Genomic DNA, 16,289 nt, shown 5'->3' with positions numbered 1-16,289 from the left:
GGGGTCCCAGCCCACCCGCTCAGCCGGCGCCTTGTGCAATCTTGGGCGAGTCACCTGGCTCCACGGCGCTGGTCCTCGGCCCTCCCCGAGCGTTTCTCCACTTTCCGAGGGCGTTGCAAAACAGCGGTTGTTCTGTTCAGGGTGACGCTTGCCATCTTTTCGTGCCTCTCGGGCTACCGGCTCTCTTTTTTCCTGCAAACTCCAGCGCTGGAGTCGAGTGATTGGGTCAAAATCTGTTTGTGTTTTTTAAAAAAACCCATTTCTTGGCCTTGCGACCCAAGAGGAGAGGTTATGGGTACGCGCCCGGGGCGGCTCGGCGGCCTGGAGCAGCCGGACCCGCTCTGAGCACCCGCCTGCCCCGGGGCATCTGGAGCCTGCTTGGTTTGACCCCCCCGGTGGGCACCACGGAAGACCCCCGTGCCGATGCCCGGCGGGCAGCGCTGCAAACGGGCGGAATCCCGCCCTGCGCTGCGGGAGCTCCGCGTGGAGAAAAACAAACCGGGAAGAAAAAAGGAGTCGCAGGGGTTTGCAGCACGGGCGCTCGCCCCGCCGGCGTCGCAGCAGCCCGGCTCGCCCGCAGGCGGTTTGCTCTGCTCGGCGGCAATGCTCTTCCCAGCCGGCGTGCCCGCGCCGGAGGGTTTCCCTCTCCTCTCCCGCCCTTTATTCCGCCCCGGCGCTGCCTCCGGCAGAGCAGGGCTGCGGGAGAGCCGGGAGAGGAAACCTGCGTCTGGGGGACACCACTGCCGCTCCCGGTTATTTTTCTCCGGGTCGGTCAGTTATTTTTGTGAACGCTTATTAATGAAGGCTTGGGAGAGCTCGCTTTGTTCAGGGCTCACACTCACTTCAATTAAAGGCTAAGAAAACCACCCAAGCGTATCACTGAGTCATCGAAGAAATCCCGATGAGCACGTAGGAGGCTCAACTCCACGTTCTTGTTGTTTTTACAACTAAAGAACCAAGAGGGGATACAGAAACAGAACCTCGGAGACTCAAAGCCTGCTTACCAAGTCAGAGGAGCGGGACAGTGAGCCCAGAGCCCGCTTTTCTCTCGACAGCGTCCGGCTGAGCCCCCCCAGCCCCGCTCGCCCACCCGACACATCCCGCAGCGGGGCAGCCATCGCCGAGGGAAAAGCTGGGTCGGGAGCACAGCGAGCCGGGGTGCTGCAGGGTCCCCGGGGGGAGAAGGAGCTCGCAGGAGCTGCGCTTACGGAGGGCAGGTCTATGCCAAAACCTGACGAACTTTCCTTTACCCAGAATTATACCTGGAAATATAAAAAGCCACAGCGTTTGAAAACGCGTATTTACATTATACATGCCCCAAAGCAGAATAAACAAAGGTTAGATTTGTAAACTCTCCATCTTAATTAAAGCAGCACTGCTTTGGACAAACCCACAGAACAGGTGGCTCGAAGTGATGTGTTATTGAATTTATACCTTCCAGCTCCCTTAGTCATCGCTCCGGGACAGCGATAGCATCAGCAGCCACTCCGCAGCCGCGCCGGTACCCGCGGCGAGCGTGCAAAGGGAATTTCCAGGGCACCGCGTGGCCCGTTTCCCGCCGTCCCGAGGCTGCTCTCCTCTGCCTTTGCAAACAGAAATCTTCCCCGCTTTCTTCCTCAGCACCTCCCGCCTCGTTGGGAAGGACGGGAACGCTGCCGGCGTGTCCCCCGGTTCCGGCACCCGTGCCGAGCCCAGTTGTGGGGAGCCTCCCGGGCTGCCCGCCGGTGCCACCAACGTGCTCTGCCTGATGCCACTGAAACCCCCGCGCAGCCCTCGGCCGGTCGCGTCCCCGCCGGCCGCCCCGCACGTGGCTCCCCGGGGCCGTCCGCCGCCAGAAGCAGCAATACCCGCGGTGAATTTGTCCAACCCGCGTCGTGGTGCGACTCGTACGGAGAGGAGCTGCTTCCCCCGCTGCGCTCGGCCACGAAGCGGTTAACGAAGTGCCTCTCTGCAGAGGCGCCATTAGCTGTCCTGCCTGCTGGGGAAGGCGCGGGGCAGGGGGACGAGCTCCCCGAACCCCGGCCTCTCATCCCGTTACCCTGGCAGAACCCCCTGTGCGTCAGGACCTGCAGTGGGACACGAGCCATCAAGCAATATTTTGCTTTCCTGCTGCCTGCACATCTCCCGGGGTTACGGAGCGGATGAGCTGGGCTGGGCAGGCGTGCGTGCACCCGTGCACCCTCCTCACCCGGGACCTTCGCAGCCGCAGCGCCTTCCCCAGCCGCTGCCTGCCTGCCGACACGCCGTGCTCTGATTCCGTTCGGCGAGCATGTGCTTGCGTCGCTAAGAATAGAAAATGTTGTCAAATATTTCAGCTTTGGAGGAGCCCCTTTCTGTTTGCGCTCTGCTCCCCGAGCGACGCGGCGTGCTTTGAATTTCACAGCTCCATGGGGCTGAAGAGCCCTCAAGTGTGTGAATACGCCGCGATGGCATTGCCGAGGACGTGCTCCCCGCCGGCAGCTTCCCTGCAGCTGCTCCCCAACTTTGTGTCCTCTCTGGTTTCTCTCTGTGCAGCCCCAACATCCCTCTCAGACTGACCAGGGGAGCTAAAAAGAGACAGTAAAGACGTCACCAGGAACAGGTTGAAGCAGAGTGTGTGCCCGTGCCGAAGCCTCAGCCTCCCTGGCAGCGCGGCCGTCCCGCGCCGGCTCACGCCATGGGATGATTCGGCGTCCCCTGAAGAGCATCCCACCGCATCCCTCTGCCCAAGCACGTCAGGACAGGGGGCAACGGGCACAAACTGAAGCAGAGGAAGCTCCAGCTGAACCCGAGGAAGAACTTCTTCCTTCTGAGGGTGACGGAGCCCTGGCCCAGGCTGTCCAGGGAGGCTGTGGAGTCTCCTTCTCTGGAGATATTCCAGCCCCGCCTGGCTGCGGTGCTGTGCAGCCTGCTCTGGGTGACCCTGCTTGGGCAGGGGGTTGGGCTGGGTGACCCACAGAGGGTCCTGCCAACCCCCACCATTCTGTGACTCTGTGATTCTGTCCTGACCAGCAGCAGAACGCGGGTGGAGGGTGCCGTGGGGGCAGGAACCCACGGTTGCCATCCCTGCTGCCGTGCCAGCCCGCTGCCGTCCACGCCACGCTCCGTCCCGCGGCCCCGGGGCTGCCACGCACGCCTGCCGCAGGGCTCGGCAGAAGCGCTGCCGCTGCAGAGAGCACCGTCGCCTTCTCGTAATTAGCGCATCTGAAAGATCGCTCCACTTTTCAAAAGAGGAAAATAGGATGCAGGAAATTACCAGCCAGCTCGGCTGAATCACCGCAGAAAGGCACTATGACGATCAATGGAGAAGCAGCGAGAAGCTCCTCCAAGGGAAGGAGCCTCGTTAGCGGGGCTCAGCGGGGATGGCTGAGCGCTGCTCCACTCTGTTTTCACGTTTTCAGCTCCGAACTTCGAGGTACGCGTCGCCGCAGCGGGGATGCGCGAGGCGGTGGGGAGGGAAACTGGAAGAGCCAGCGCGATGCCCGCAGCAGGGCAGTCGTGGTACCCCAAGGGCCGCATGCTGTCCCGCAGCGGGGACACCTCGGGGTCCGTGCAGAGCCGGCATCGCTTGCCGGGGTCCCCGAGAGCTGGGCAGTGCCCGTGCCCCCGCCAGGCAGGAGAAGCGCTGCGGCTGCTCCGGGCTTTTTCCCTGGTAAAAGCACTGCCGTGCCCAAGAGCCCTGCGGCGGTCACTCTGCTCCCTGCAGTTCCCCCTCTGCCACGGGAAACCCTCCCTGCATCCCTGGATTTCACCGTCCTCCCTGACCTCCGCCATCCCCGTGACTCCCGCACCGTCCCCTCTCCCCGCGGTGCCGCGGCGGGCGCATTCCCGCTTTCCCGCAGCCCGCGCTTTGCTTTCCGCAGCACGCAGCTCTGCTGGGGGCCAGCTCCCTTCCTCCACAGCCCCGACGCTTCCCGCTCAGCCCGGCACACGGGAGATGCTCGGTGCTGCCGGCCAGCGTGGCCTGCGGGACGGCGGCCAGCGAGCCCTGGCCGAGGAGGAGCCCGGCTATGTTTAGCCCTGCCGCCGGCGGGCAGCGTGCCGGGAAAGTGGCATTATCTCTTCCCACCTCCTTGTCCTCAGCTGTGCCGGAGCTAATCTCTGCTTGGCACCTTGGACGGCGGAGCTGCCCCGTGCCGCCAGCACCCGGTGTCGTTTTGTTATTATTTTGGTTATCTCCCTCGCAACTTTTTTTCCCCCAAAGCGGAGGCTGTCATCTGCCGTGCCGACGGAGCGGAAGAGCTGCCCTCCCTGCCGCTCGCCGCGCCGGCCCTGGGCACGGGCAGCAGGCTGCTGGCTGTGCCGCCGGCCTCCGGCACGCGCAGAATCGCTGCCCCTGCCCCGAAAGCGGGGCTGCCCGTCTCTGCTGCTGCCCACGGCGGGTGCACACGTGGGGGACAGCCCGGGGCAGCAGGCACACGGAGGGGTGCACAGCGCCGGGACCCTGATACCATGCCGTGCGGATTGCCCATGCGCACCATCAGATCCTCGGTTCGATGAACACATACGACTTATAGATGATTCTAGATATGATTATTATAGATTTCTAGATGATCAGCACAGAGGCACGCAGATACGCAGCATCTTCTGTTTCACACAAGTGGGCTGCAGAGCCCTGCCCGCGGGTGCTCGCCGGCCCTCGGCACCTTCCCTTTGAGCAGCCGCTGCTCTCCAGAAAAGCACCCGCAGTTCGATTTGAAAACTTCACGAGACAGAGCACGTACCAATTACTTAGCAGCGCGCTCCTCCGCTTAATCACCAGTGACCATTTTTAGTCATAATTCCTGCGGGGCCGAGGACTGCAGGGAAACATCCGCTCCCGCCTCGCTCCCCTTCCCACCATCTGCCCCGGCTCCTCCCGGGCACGGGATGTACGGCAGGCACGTCAGGTCAGCGCATTTAGGGAAAAAACACGGCCACTGAATTAGAGCAGCCGAGCCAGCGAGGAAATCCTAGCGCTAATCCCTGATCTTTCACTGACACACGGCAAAGCTGGGGCGAGCCGGCTGCCTCCCTCCTCCCCAGCCGCAGCTGGAAAAACGCGGATAATGCCGCATTACCTTCCCCGCAGGGCTGCTGCGATTAATAGCAGCGAAGAGCTCGGAAATCCTTCAGGGAAAGGAACGGGGGATGGCAAGGATTAATACCCAACTAGATGGCCGCGGTCCCTCGGGACCCGCTCGTGCCTCTGCCAACGCCGCGCCCCGTTCGCTTTACGCTTTGCTATTCAGGTTTGGTTTTTTTTCCCCGAGACCTGGGCGGTGTTTAATCTCGTTTGGCAGCTACGGATCGTCTCCGAAACGATCAATGTTTGTGCGTTGGTGTGCATCGCTCGGCTGATCCCGCGCCGGCCTCGGGCGGAGCATCCCCGCTCCGGCGAGGCGGTGAGAAAGCGGGCGGTCGCCCGCTTTCTCACCGCCTCGCCGGAGCGGGGATGCTGTGCCCGAGGCTCCCGCCATCCAAGGAACCAACTCAACCACATTTCATGAACAAAACCTTTGATGATACTCGCTGACCGCTGCCAAACCAGGGCGCGGGCACCCGGGCAGCTCTGGCTCACAACGAATTTCGGCGCCGCGGGGTAAAGCTCCGGCATCACGCTGCGAGTCGGGCAGGGGATGCTGCTCCTCACGCCGTCAGCTCGAGGTGCGCGGGGATGGAGAGGTGACGGGGGCAAAGGAGGCCGAGTCGAACGCAACCCGGAACTGCGCAGCAGTTTCCCCCCCCCCCCAACCCGAGTTTAAAACAATATCAAAAATTGCTAGGAAAATACAGACCTGCCCTTCATCAGAAGGAAAATACCCAAAGCTCAGCAAACTGCCAAGTTTTTCCTTTTTAAATTTCCGCCGGCGTGCTGGAGGCAGCTGCTTTCCGCGGCCTCTCGGCATCCCAGCCAGTAAAACAACTCTGCGGCGTCGGGAGCCGGCCCAGCGCCGGAGCCCTGGGTCCACGCTGGCAGATCCTCCCAGGTAGGCATCGGCGTGGTCCGAGCCAGGCTCCGTCACGTCAGCGGCTTCGCAGCGCGCAACCGAGTCACGCAAGAAACGGGTATTTTTTTAAAACAGTATTATACCCGCAGCGTGAATCGTTAGCTGACTCATAGAAATATGAAACTCACTTAAGGGACGTACTGGAGCTATTAGAATCCAGAGGTAATTACTCATGTGAACAATGCCCTTCTCAACTCTTTAATGACTACACAAATTAGTGCATAAAATTACGTTAACTACAGCTGTTGCATTCACACAGCCCTCCGGTTGGGAGGGGACGAGCAGCAGGCTGAGCCGGGACCCTCTCCCCGCCCGGGGCCGAGGGCCTGGCAAGGCTCCGTGTCCGTCCCGCGGTGACGCCAGGCTCCGTGCCTGTCCCATGGCAATGCCAGACCCCGTGCCCGTCCCGTGGTGATGCCAGGCTCCGTGCCCGTCCCGCAGTGACGCCAGGCTCCGTGCCCATCCCGCAGCGATGCCGGGCTCCGTGCCCGTCCCGCGGTGATGCCGGACCCCATGCCCATCCTACGGTGATGCCGGGCTCTGTGCCCGTCCCATGGCAATGCCAGACCCCGTGCCCGTCCCGCGGTGATGCCGGACCCTGTGCCCGTCCCATGGCGATGCCGGGCTCCGTGCCCATCCTACGGCGATGCCAGGCTCCGTGCCCGTCCCATGGCAATGCCAGACCCCGTGCCCGTCCCATGGCAATGCCGGGCTCCGTGCCCATCCCATGGCGTTGCCAGGCTCCATGCCCATCCTATGGCGATGCCGGGCTCCGTGCCCGTCCCATGGCAATGCCAGACCCCGTGCCTGTCCCGCGGCGATGCCAGGGTGAGACAACGAGCTGCGAGGAGCGCACGGTGCAGGTGCACACGTCGGACTCTGCGGTCTGGCTCAACTCGCCTTCTTCGGGCACGCGGGGATTTTAGGGAATGTTTGTTACACGGGGAACTTCCCGCAATCTCGATTTTCTTCTTTAATTTCAGCTACTTGATACGGCTTCAACTGCAATTCAAGACAAACGGCTCTTCGCTGTGCAGGTGCGGCGAGGATTATTTTGCGCTCGGCGTCGTGGACTCTCACCAAAGCTGCGCCTATTTTTAGCCAATCCAGAAATCACCGTGATTTTGCTGTACAGCTAAAAACTATCTGCTGTTATCAGGAGTCGGAAATCTCGAGCCACGACTCACCCGAGCAGATCAATGAATGAGTCTGCTGTTCTAAAGCAGAAGTTTCTGTTCAAAAAAACTAAAACAAACAACAAAAAACCCCAAACTGTGGTTTTGAGGAGAAACCACAAGTTTTCTAACCATTTCTAGTTCAGCGCTAACGCTCGGTTCGTTAAGCACCCCGCTGGCGGTAGGCTGTGCCCTTCAGGACAGGTTCCCTCCCTCCCGCGCCGCGATGGCAGCACCACGCCCGGCCACGCAGCCCCGACGCAGCGGCCCCACCGCACGCGGCACCGGCGGAGTCCCGGCGGAGAGCCGCTACCACGCTGCCGCCTTCGAAGCGCGGCGGCACCGGGAGGCAACGCTGCAGCTCCCCGCCTGCTGCCACCCGCCCAGACTCACCCGGTGCCGTCCTCGTGCTGGGACACAAAGTGGTTTAGCAGAGGGGGAGAAGTTCGGTTGCGCCCTCCGCTTTAACAGCGGCGTTTCCACCTTCCAGTTATCACCCCCTCACATCTTCGGAGCCAACAGACTCTGGGAAACACCGAGTTTTGGGACGAACACATTCACAAAAGACAGAATCACAGAATCCCGGCATGGTGGGGGTTGGCAGGGCCCTCTGTGGGTCACCCAGCCCAACCCCCTGCCCAAGCAGGGTCACCCAGAGCAGGCTGCACAGCACCGCGTCCAGGCGGGGCTGGAATATCTCCAGAGAAGGAGACTCCACAGCCTCCCTGGGCAGCCTGGGCCAGGGCTCCATCACCCTCAGAGGGAAGAAGTTCTTCCTCGGGTTCAGCTGGAGCTTCCTCTGCTTCAGTTTGTGCCCGTTGCCCCTTGTCCTGTCACTGGGCACCACTGGAAAGAGTCTGGCCCCATCCTCCTGACCCCCACCCTGAAGATATTTATGGGCATTTCTCAGGTCCCTTCACAGCCTTCTCTTCTCCAGGCTGAACAAGCCCAGCTCCCTCAGCCTCTCCTCGTAGGAGAGATGCTGCAGTCCCCTCATCATCCTCACAGCCCTGCACTGGACTCTCTCCAGTAGCTCCTCGTCTTTCTGGAAGTGGGGACTTCAAGACGACGCTCGGTGCCTCTGTTTTGATCTGTTTAAATCCTAGAAAACAGGCTCCCGGAACAAGCGCCAGCAGAACAGCTCCCGTGGTCTGACGGCTGCCTTCCAGCGGAACCTGCTTCCACTCGTTTATGCAGGACAATAAAATTAAGTTTCACCCAGCAGCTACAGCCAGTGAGGGGCCGACGCGCAAGGCCTGTGCCTGGAAGCCAGAAGTCCCGGCAGGGAAGCCACACCGGCGCCGACTCAGGCTCGTCTCCAGGCGCAGCCCGGGAAGCCCAAGGGGGGAGGTGGTGGCCCAGGGCCCCCCGGGCCACACCTGGCAGCAGCGACTGCTCCCAGAGCTCCGCTGACTCCGAAGTGTCCCAGCAACGATGCCGGTGGAGCCGAGAGACGCGGTGCCATTGAACACCGAGAGGCGGCCAAGCGCAGGCTCCTCCACCGACCTACTCCGAGCACTATCGAAACCGGTTTATAGCACAAGTCTTAGATATTAGTTTAATTGCTCTATTTGCAAAGGCCGTTACGTCACTGAGCGAACACGATGCTCCCCTGAAGATGGGGAGCCACGCCGGCTGCTGCGGATGAGAACCAGAAATCAAAGCACAAGGCACCGGGGGAAGCCTTGCCTCGCCCCGTGAAGTGGCTGTCCTACGCCATTCGCTGCACATCTGGCTGTCAGCACAAGGGTAGAGAAGATTTTACAAGGAAAAAAGGTCTAGGGGCACGAAACACCGCAGAGCTCCGCACCGCGAGCGGTTTATGACAGATCTCACAGCGCTTTACAGACACCAGCGCCGAGAACGCGACGGGGTACACACGGGGAACCCGGGGACGGGCCGGGGCGGAGGCACGGCGGCGAGAACACGGACCAGCAGCGCGCAGAGACCCGACCTCCCTCCCCTTGGCGCGGGAAGCCAGGAGAGCAAGCACTCCAGCACGGCTCCGGTCCTGTTCTCCGAGAGAAGCAGAGACGCAGCGTATCCACTTATCAGGGAGGATCCTTCTCGCAGGGGTGTGATGCTGCCGGGTCCAGAGCTTGGCTGGGAGGAGACACGGTCCCCAAATCCCACCACAGAGAGATGCTGGCGTCGCCGCCTGCTCCTCGGCAGAGTTCAGAGCCCTCCCGCGCTCCTCGGGGAGGAACAGCCACGCACCGCGCCGGGTCGATCTGGAGCAGACCATCGCCAAGCGCTTCGCGCTGCCGCAGCTCAGCCCCCCGCGCTCCCCTCACCGCCTCTAACGCTACAGCTGGGACAGGCACTCCCGTCCCTCCAAGTCAGCTGAACCACCCCTTGAATTAGCGCTCCAGCACATTAATTAGCTCCTTACGAACTCAGTTACGACCACTGGCTCTGCCTGGACCCCGTGGGTCAGAACCCAGACTCGTATGGCAGAGGGGACTGTGACCCCCGCGCCTCCCCCGCTCCCCTCCCAACCCCTCCGCAGTCAGAAAGCGCCTCTCTCTCCGAACACCGCTTCAGCTCAGTCAAACCAGTCTCCCCAGGTCTCCTTTCGCGAAGGAAAACGTTCTGCCTCCCCGAGCACGCTCAGACCTTGCTCTAGAACTGCTCCAGTTTCACCTTTCCTGACCACAGTCAAGAACTAACCAGCACCCAGCGGGGTTTGGGGTCTTCTGGGCCAGACGTCCCCTCTTCAGTCGCGCACACCCACTGCCTGCTCCACTCCTGTGCTTCCCGCACCCCAACAAACGAACTTCTCTGGCAAGAGCCACCCCACCTTCGCACTCCCCGGCTCACCCCGCTCATCCCCACAGCTCTCCCCACCCGGCATCACCCCACGGCCACTCGAGCACCTGAGGTCACTCTGCCCTGCGCCTAACACAGCTTTTACCTCCCCCTTGCCCAAATACAGCGCTTTACCAACAGGATTTCATCATTTTTGAAAAAAAGAAATTACATCTCACGTACACATCTTTGGCAACACAGTATTTCTGCAGAGAAACCCCGCTCTGTAACACGCTGCTGCCTGCCACCACGTGCAGCACCCTGCAGGGCGTTAGGCACGCCGCACCCGAAACCCAGCTCTGCTACTCCTGCCCCAGACACAAACCCCACCTCACAACCTGCCCTACTCCACGCAGGACGCTGCTTCTCCCTGCCCCACAGCAGCCTACACCACCCATTTCTGCGCAGCAAGGTGCACCTTATTTACACAGGTACCCTACTCCAACACCAACGCGGCTGCCACCTGCTCTGCCCTCCCGAACAGCAGTCACACCGTGCGGGAAGCGGCACCGCGCTGACGCGTTGCTCTGTAACTCACCGCGAGTTCAACTCGGAGTCAAACAGAACCAACGCCATTTCATCAGACAACCAAAGGAACCTTCCGGCGCTTCCTAGGAAGCAGTGAGAACATTCCCCGCGGGAAGGAGCTGCGCTGCCCGCCCGGTGTCCGCACTCGGCGACCTGCGCCAACAGCCCGGCTCGCAGGGCCCGCAGCTGCCTCCTCGCCACGGCCCCGCGGGCACCGGAGGGTTCACACACACCGGTGCCACCCGCGTTTATTTTGAAGAGGATTGTGGGGGCAGCGCCGAGCCCGATCCCTCTCACGCTCGCCCTTTGTCATCTCTTTAGAAACGTATCACTAGCAACAACATTAATACTCAAGCATCCTCTTTCAAGCAGCGAGAATTCTTTCTTTTCCCCTACTCCCAGAACAAATTCCACCCATTTCCCGGGGAACTGATCCTTTATTGAGGAGCAGCTCAAGCGTCAACGCTTCCTGTGAAACACTACATCTCTGTCCAACACAAAAGCCTTTTGTCCCCAAACTCGCCGTTTAACAATGCCGCAGGGGCCAGCAGAGACCAAGACCCTGAGCAACAAATGATGACAGCCATGCACGTTTTTTTAAAAATTTTATTTGTCAAAGAAAAAAAAGGCAATAGCCAATTGAAAACCTACTTAATCTTTAACTCCAATTTTTGTCTTTAAATTTAGAGAAATGACTTATTTACTTTTTTTTTTAAACAAACCCCCCTTTTTCCCCTTTAACGTTTACCATCTACTCGTGCTGAATCCTTCCAAGGAGATTGCTCCAGCGTACCTCTCCAGGTCCTCGCTTTGCTCCTTTTACCAAAAAAATGAAAAACTCCATCGCGCATCTTAAGGGCTCCAATCGTCAAAAATAGGAGAAAAAAAAAATCTTTGGAATAGCCAATTGAGTTGAATAAAAAAATCCACACGAATGCGGTTTGGTTGGGGCAGGAATCCACTCCTATGTTCCTGGTAATTTGATCCCGCTCCATGAATCCTTGTAATTCAGCCTCCCTATCCTATCCACATTATGATTTGAATCCAATGATCCAGCTCCAAGGATTGGGATCCAGTGAGCCCTCTCCAATCCAAACCTTTATAACCAGCAAAACCAAAAAAGAGGAGGCAAAAAGTTAGATACTGTAATGAAAAAATAGGATTCTGGGGAATGATCAGTTATGTTTGCCATCAATTAATGCAGATGTACATTAATAACTATCAATTCCCCAAAACAAACTTTTGAATGGCGATGCTCAGATAATTTTTAGAAATGTTAATTACTACTTGGAGGAAACATTGTAATATTTACAATATGCCAACTGAAAATGCCAACATACTCATTGCTCGTAGGGTGGTGTGCTACAGGTTTTGTGGTTGCAAAAAATGTTTATGAAACTGGAAAAGCTTACTGCTAAAGCTATCCACCTACTGCACGTCTAAACTATAGCTAGCACTCCCAGCTGGAAGGTAACAAAATTAACTAACCGAGTTCTCAAACACAGCCGTGAGTCAACTGCGAATTAGTCTGAGGGGGCAGGGCTGCGACTTCAGAAATTATTCCCAACTAGGTTTTCTATTTTTGCTTTCACTCTGATACTTTAAAAATGAAATAGCAACGCTGTATCAGTCACACAGAGGACATGCAGATTTTAGCAGTATTGATATTATACTCTGATTTAAAGATACCCTTGATCTACTACAAGTGTACAAATACTACATAACATTAACACTTGTAACCAAATGCTGCATGACTAAGTAAACCAATACTCCCACCCCCAGCCCAGTTTATTCCTTTCAAAATCTAGAACGGAATAGAGTATTACAAAAGCAAGTATTTAGCCACAATTGCCCCCCCAACAAAAGTTTTAAAGAAAAGAGCAATTGCGGCCTGCGGTAACTACAACATGCCTGAAGCGACACGTAGGTGCACGGACTCAATTAACCTGTCTCTCAGTATAAGGTCAATACTGCCAAGTTCATCTGTGACAATAGCACTTGGAGTCATACCATTGCCTCCATTATTGATCTGATCCTCCTCAATCCTCCTTTTGACAATCCTAAAATGATTGACATGTGCTCCACAATCCTTTAATCCAAAGCATTCTTAATCCATCTCTTCAGATATGTCTACAGAAAGACACACGAAAAGGCAAGATAAAATATAAGATCCCCCAGAAGAGACAAGTTAGCCACAAACATCCCAACATCCCCAGCTCGTATAAACCACAGCTGAACACTGAGACATTTACACAGCAATACCACAGCTTGAAGAATGTTGGTATTTAACTAGAACTGAATCGAAACAATCCTGACTGACACCAATTAAAATACAATTTACCAAAGACATGAGGGGAATGTTGATGTTAAGGAGCAGATACTCACTAGGGATTTTACACAAGAATGCAATTCAACACTTCAGCCAATTTGAATAAAACAGTTTGAATTAAAAAAAAAAATGAAAGACTCTACTAAGTAAAGGAAAACTGTGTACAACATGGGGTTCTACAAAAAGATCAGAGCTAGTGATCATTTATGTACGAGATCGGGATCTGCTGTGGCGGGGAGAGTAGCGTGGAGATCCTCTGCTTCTTCTTGGGGAATAACTGCGGCTTCTGCTGTTGCTTCGACTACGGCTTCTGCTACGACTACGGCTGCGTGACCGAGATCTTCCATAGCTTGGACTTCTTGGGCCATCAACTTTAACACGGATGTAGGCAGTTTCTCCCTATTGAATAGACAGAACTTTCGATTGAAAAGTCTAGGCTTTAGGGCCATCTTTTTAGGCATGCTGACAGATGAAGATTATCGTTTACTACAGCACGGAAACAGACATCCACGCTTTAAAGTCTATCTCCTGACAAACCGACCACAGACTTAAGTTAGCTGCCTTGCACGTAAACGATGAATGCCACACATTCCTTACCTTCAAATCCTACTGTTAAGCCCCTTGTATCCAATTCTGGCCAAAGAAAGTAAGTATGAAACCTACCTCGTGAGATCTAAATTTAGTGTTATCCAGTTTTCGCACAGCGTAGGTCATATCTTCCTTCCGTACAAACTCCACGACACCAGTGCCATCTCGGAAAACATCAGCATAACATACATCACCTGCCTCACGCATGTGATCCTTTAAATCCTGCCAACTCCCACTCGGAGGCAGCCCTAGACGAAAAGCGAGGCATTGCTTTAACACCGGGCTACGTTCTCCCTGCCTGTAGTAACAGCGTCGGCTCGCAGCAAACAAAAGAGACTATTTAGCAAGCAGAGGGGCTGCCTCGAGGAGCTGCTCGCATCGCACGGGCGCAGCATTCCTCCCAGGCTACGCGAGGCAGAGCTTTTTTAAGAAACGGCTTAGGGCTGCATCCCCCACCCACTCCTCGGCGGGGAAGCCGCAGGACCCCTCCCCCCGACAGGGAAGCACCGGGACCAAGACAGAACAAGGACTCACCCGAGACGATCACTCTGTACTCCGAGCGCCGGGACGGGGGCCCGTACCTGCCCCGGGGGGCGCCGCCCCCGCCTCCCCCGCCGCCGCCCCTGCCGGTGCCGCGGCCGCTCCGAGGGAACTCCACGCGGAGGCGATACCCATCGTAGTCGTAGCCGTCCCGCCCGTAGACGGCGTCCTCCGCGTCCCTGCGGGACGGGACGGGGCGGTGAGCGCGGCCGCCCGCTCCGCCCTGCCCACGCACCGCCCCCCCGCCTTTGTTCCCGCTTCCCGCCGGCCCCACCCGCTTCCCGCCGCCCCCCCCCCCAGGCAAGGCCGCGGCCGCCCCGTTAGCACGGCTTGAGGGCACCGGTACCGCGGGGCGGGGAGCGGCCGCGCCCGGGGGTGCCCCCGCCTCAGGCCCGGGGCTGGGGGGGGGCACAGGGACGCGACACCGGCGGGGCCCGAGCCCCCCGCTCCTCCCGGGGGTGGGGGGGGTCTCACCTGGGGTCCTCAAACTCGACGAAGGCGAAGGGCGGGCCCCCGCGGCGGTTCTTGAGGTCGATGTCGCGGATGGCCCCGTACTTGTAGAAGACGTCCTCGATGTCCTTGGTGCGGATGTCGGGGGGCAGGTTCCCCACGTAGATGCGGCAGTCGTTGTTGCCGGCCGGGCCGCGGATCACGCCGCCTCCGGACATGGCCAGGTCAGCAATGGCTGCGGCGGTGGAGGGCCGGAGCGCGGAGAGCGGGCGGGCGGACGGGCGCGGGGCCGGGCCGGGCACACGGGAGCGCACACGCCGCCTCCCCCAACGACCGCTTCAAAATGGCGACCGCGGCTCCCCTCACGCTCCGACTGCGCGCAGCGATCTCACCCCGGGACGCAGCACCGCCCGTGCTGGCGGGAACGAGGCGGCGCCCGCGCCTTCCGCCGCGCCCTCGCTCTGCCGCCCTGCGCATGCGCGGCTCCGGAGAAAAGTAGTCCCTCCCGTCTCTCTGCTCAGCGGCGCCGCCCGAGAGGCCGAGACTGGGCGGGCGGGGCCGCTCCGGGACGCCGGGGCGCGGCGGGCTCGGTTCTCCCGCGGGAAGCCCCCGCTGCCCACCCCGGGGGCAGAATGCAACCCCCACTCCTCTCTCCCCGCGCCCGATGGCGTCACGTCCGGTGCGGCGTCCGCGCCAAGAAGGCCCGGCCGGGGCAGGGGAGGGTGTGTCCCACAATGCACCGCGGCAGCGCTTGGCGCCAAGGCGCGGGGCGCGTCCCACAGTGCACTGCGGCGCGGGCCGTGCGCAGCGGGCGGGAGGGCGCAATGGCGGCGGGGCGGGAGGGCTGCTGGGCGCTCGCAGCTGCAGGCGGGAGGGCCGCGGTCACGGCTCCGTCACGTTGTGGCGTGCCCGGGGGCTGTGGGGAAGAGGGCTCTGCGCGCTCTCCGGGCGGGTGGGGGGGTCGAGGGTAGGACAGAGGCGAGCTGGGGCCAGCTCGGCCACGCTGAGGTAAAATGGCTGCCCTGAGGGCACAGCGGGCTGAATCCGGGCCTGCGTCCATTGCTCAGCCGTGCGAGCGTCCCACTTACGTGGCCCTTTCCGCAGAGTGTTAAAGCTAAGTCCTAGGGCTATTTGTTTTCTTTTTTTCCTCTCATTTCTGAATGCCATATCGTGGTTTTTAGCTCTTAGATCAGACTGATCTCCTCATCTGCCCTAGAAGGATGCTCAAGTCCGCTTTGCAGGCTGAGCGTGATGACGATGGGAGTCAAAGGACAGAACAAACATTAAAAATGTGCTTGGCTTGGTGTCTACGTAGGTTAATAAAGGTGAAGGAACAAAAAAGCATTTGGGACAGAGGCAAAATCACATCTCGAGTGGACACGTTTGTGGAAACGTCTTTCCCTGAGGCCACGTGCTCCTGCAGAAGCACGTGCTGCGCGGCGCGGCTGGGGGGGTTTGGTGGTGGAATTGTACAATGGGCTCTGCTGGACGGGAACTGAACCATTCTTGTAGAGTTAGATGAGAAATGGGTACAAAAGCAGGCAGAAAAGGATTTCCAGGGGAAGAGGCAGGAAAATAATGTCCAGCTGTTATGTTTATGAGATTATAATTTAAATGAAGTCACACTAGAACACCGGTGTGTTACTGGGGTTTGTCACAAAGCCCTAAAAGATGCGCTGAGGCAGTAAATGCAGCTTTGGAGGGACAAACGGCTTCCACGTGCCCCTCGGAGCACAGCAGCTCTTCCCCGGCGCGGCCCCCCGCCTGGGGTTCAGCTTGCAAATCGCTTTCGGAGTGAGAAATTTTTGTACGATCCACAAGGTGTAACAGATTGGGGGTGGTGGTGGGGGAATACTTCTAAAAATGTTTGAAATGTTTGGTTGTACTATTGCAATCTGGATG

At 58.7% G+C, this 16,289-nt stretch overlaps 1 protein-coding gene across 1 annotated transcript; it reads right to left on the bottom strand.

Moving 5' to 3' along the window:
- Window positions 1–11,437: 11,437 nt before the first annotated feature.
- Window positions 11,438–15,045, bottom strand: SRSF1 (serine and arginine rich splicing factor 1). The gene is made up of 4 exons (XM_075440363.1): window positions 14,412–15,045; window positions 13,932–14,116; window positions 13,473–13,645; window positions 11,438–13,208 (listed from the first exon to the last, which is right to left on the bottom strand). Exons 1-4 carry the CDS (start codon window positions 14,603–14,605, stop codon window positions 13,014–13,016), a joined length of 747 nt encoding a protein of 248 aa, XP_075296478.1. The 5' UTR covers window positions 14,606–15,045; the 3' UTR covers window positions 11,438–13,013.
- Window positions 15,046–16,289: the final 1,244 nt, after the last annotated feature.

Source organism: Opisthocomus hoazin, chromosome 20 (genome assembly GCF_030867145.1).
Source record: "Opisthocomus hoazin isolate bOpiHoa1 chromosome 20, bOpiHoa1.hap1, whole genome shotgun sequence".
NCBI lineage: Eukaryota > Metazoa > Chordata > Aves > Opisthocomiformes > Opisthocomidae > Opisthocomus > Opisthocomus hoazin.
This window is presented reverse-complemented; position numbering and strand designations above follow the sequence as displayed.

Bases quoted from the DNA above. Each gene is read 5' to 3' on its own strand.
- SRSF1 (XM_075440363.1), bottom strand. From the start codon at position 14,605: ATGTCCGGAGGCGGCGTGATCCGCGGCCCGGCCGGCAACAACGACTGC. The intron at 13,646-13,931 runs GTGAGTCCTTGT...CTTTTCGTCTAG, and splicing joins GTACAGAGTGATCGTCTCGG to GGCTGCCTCCGAGTGGGAGT. The intron at 13,209-13,472 runs GTAGGTTTCATA...TCTATTCAATAG, and splicing joins CTAAATTTAGATCTCACGAG to GGAGAAACTGCCTACATCCG.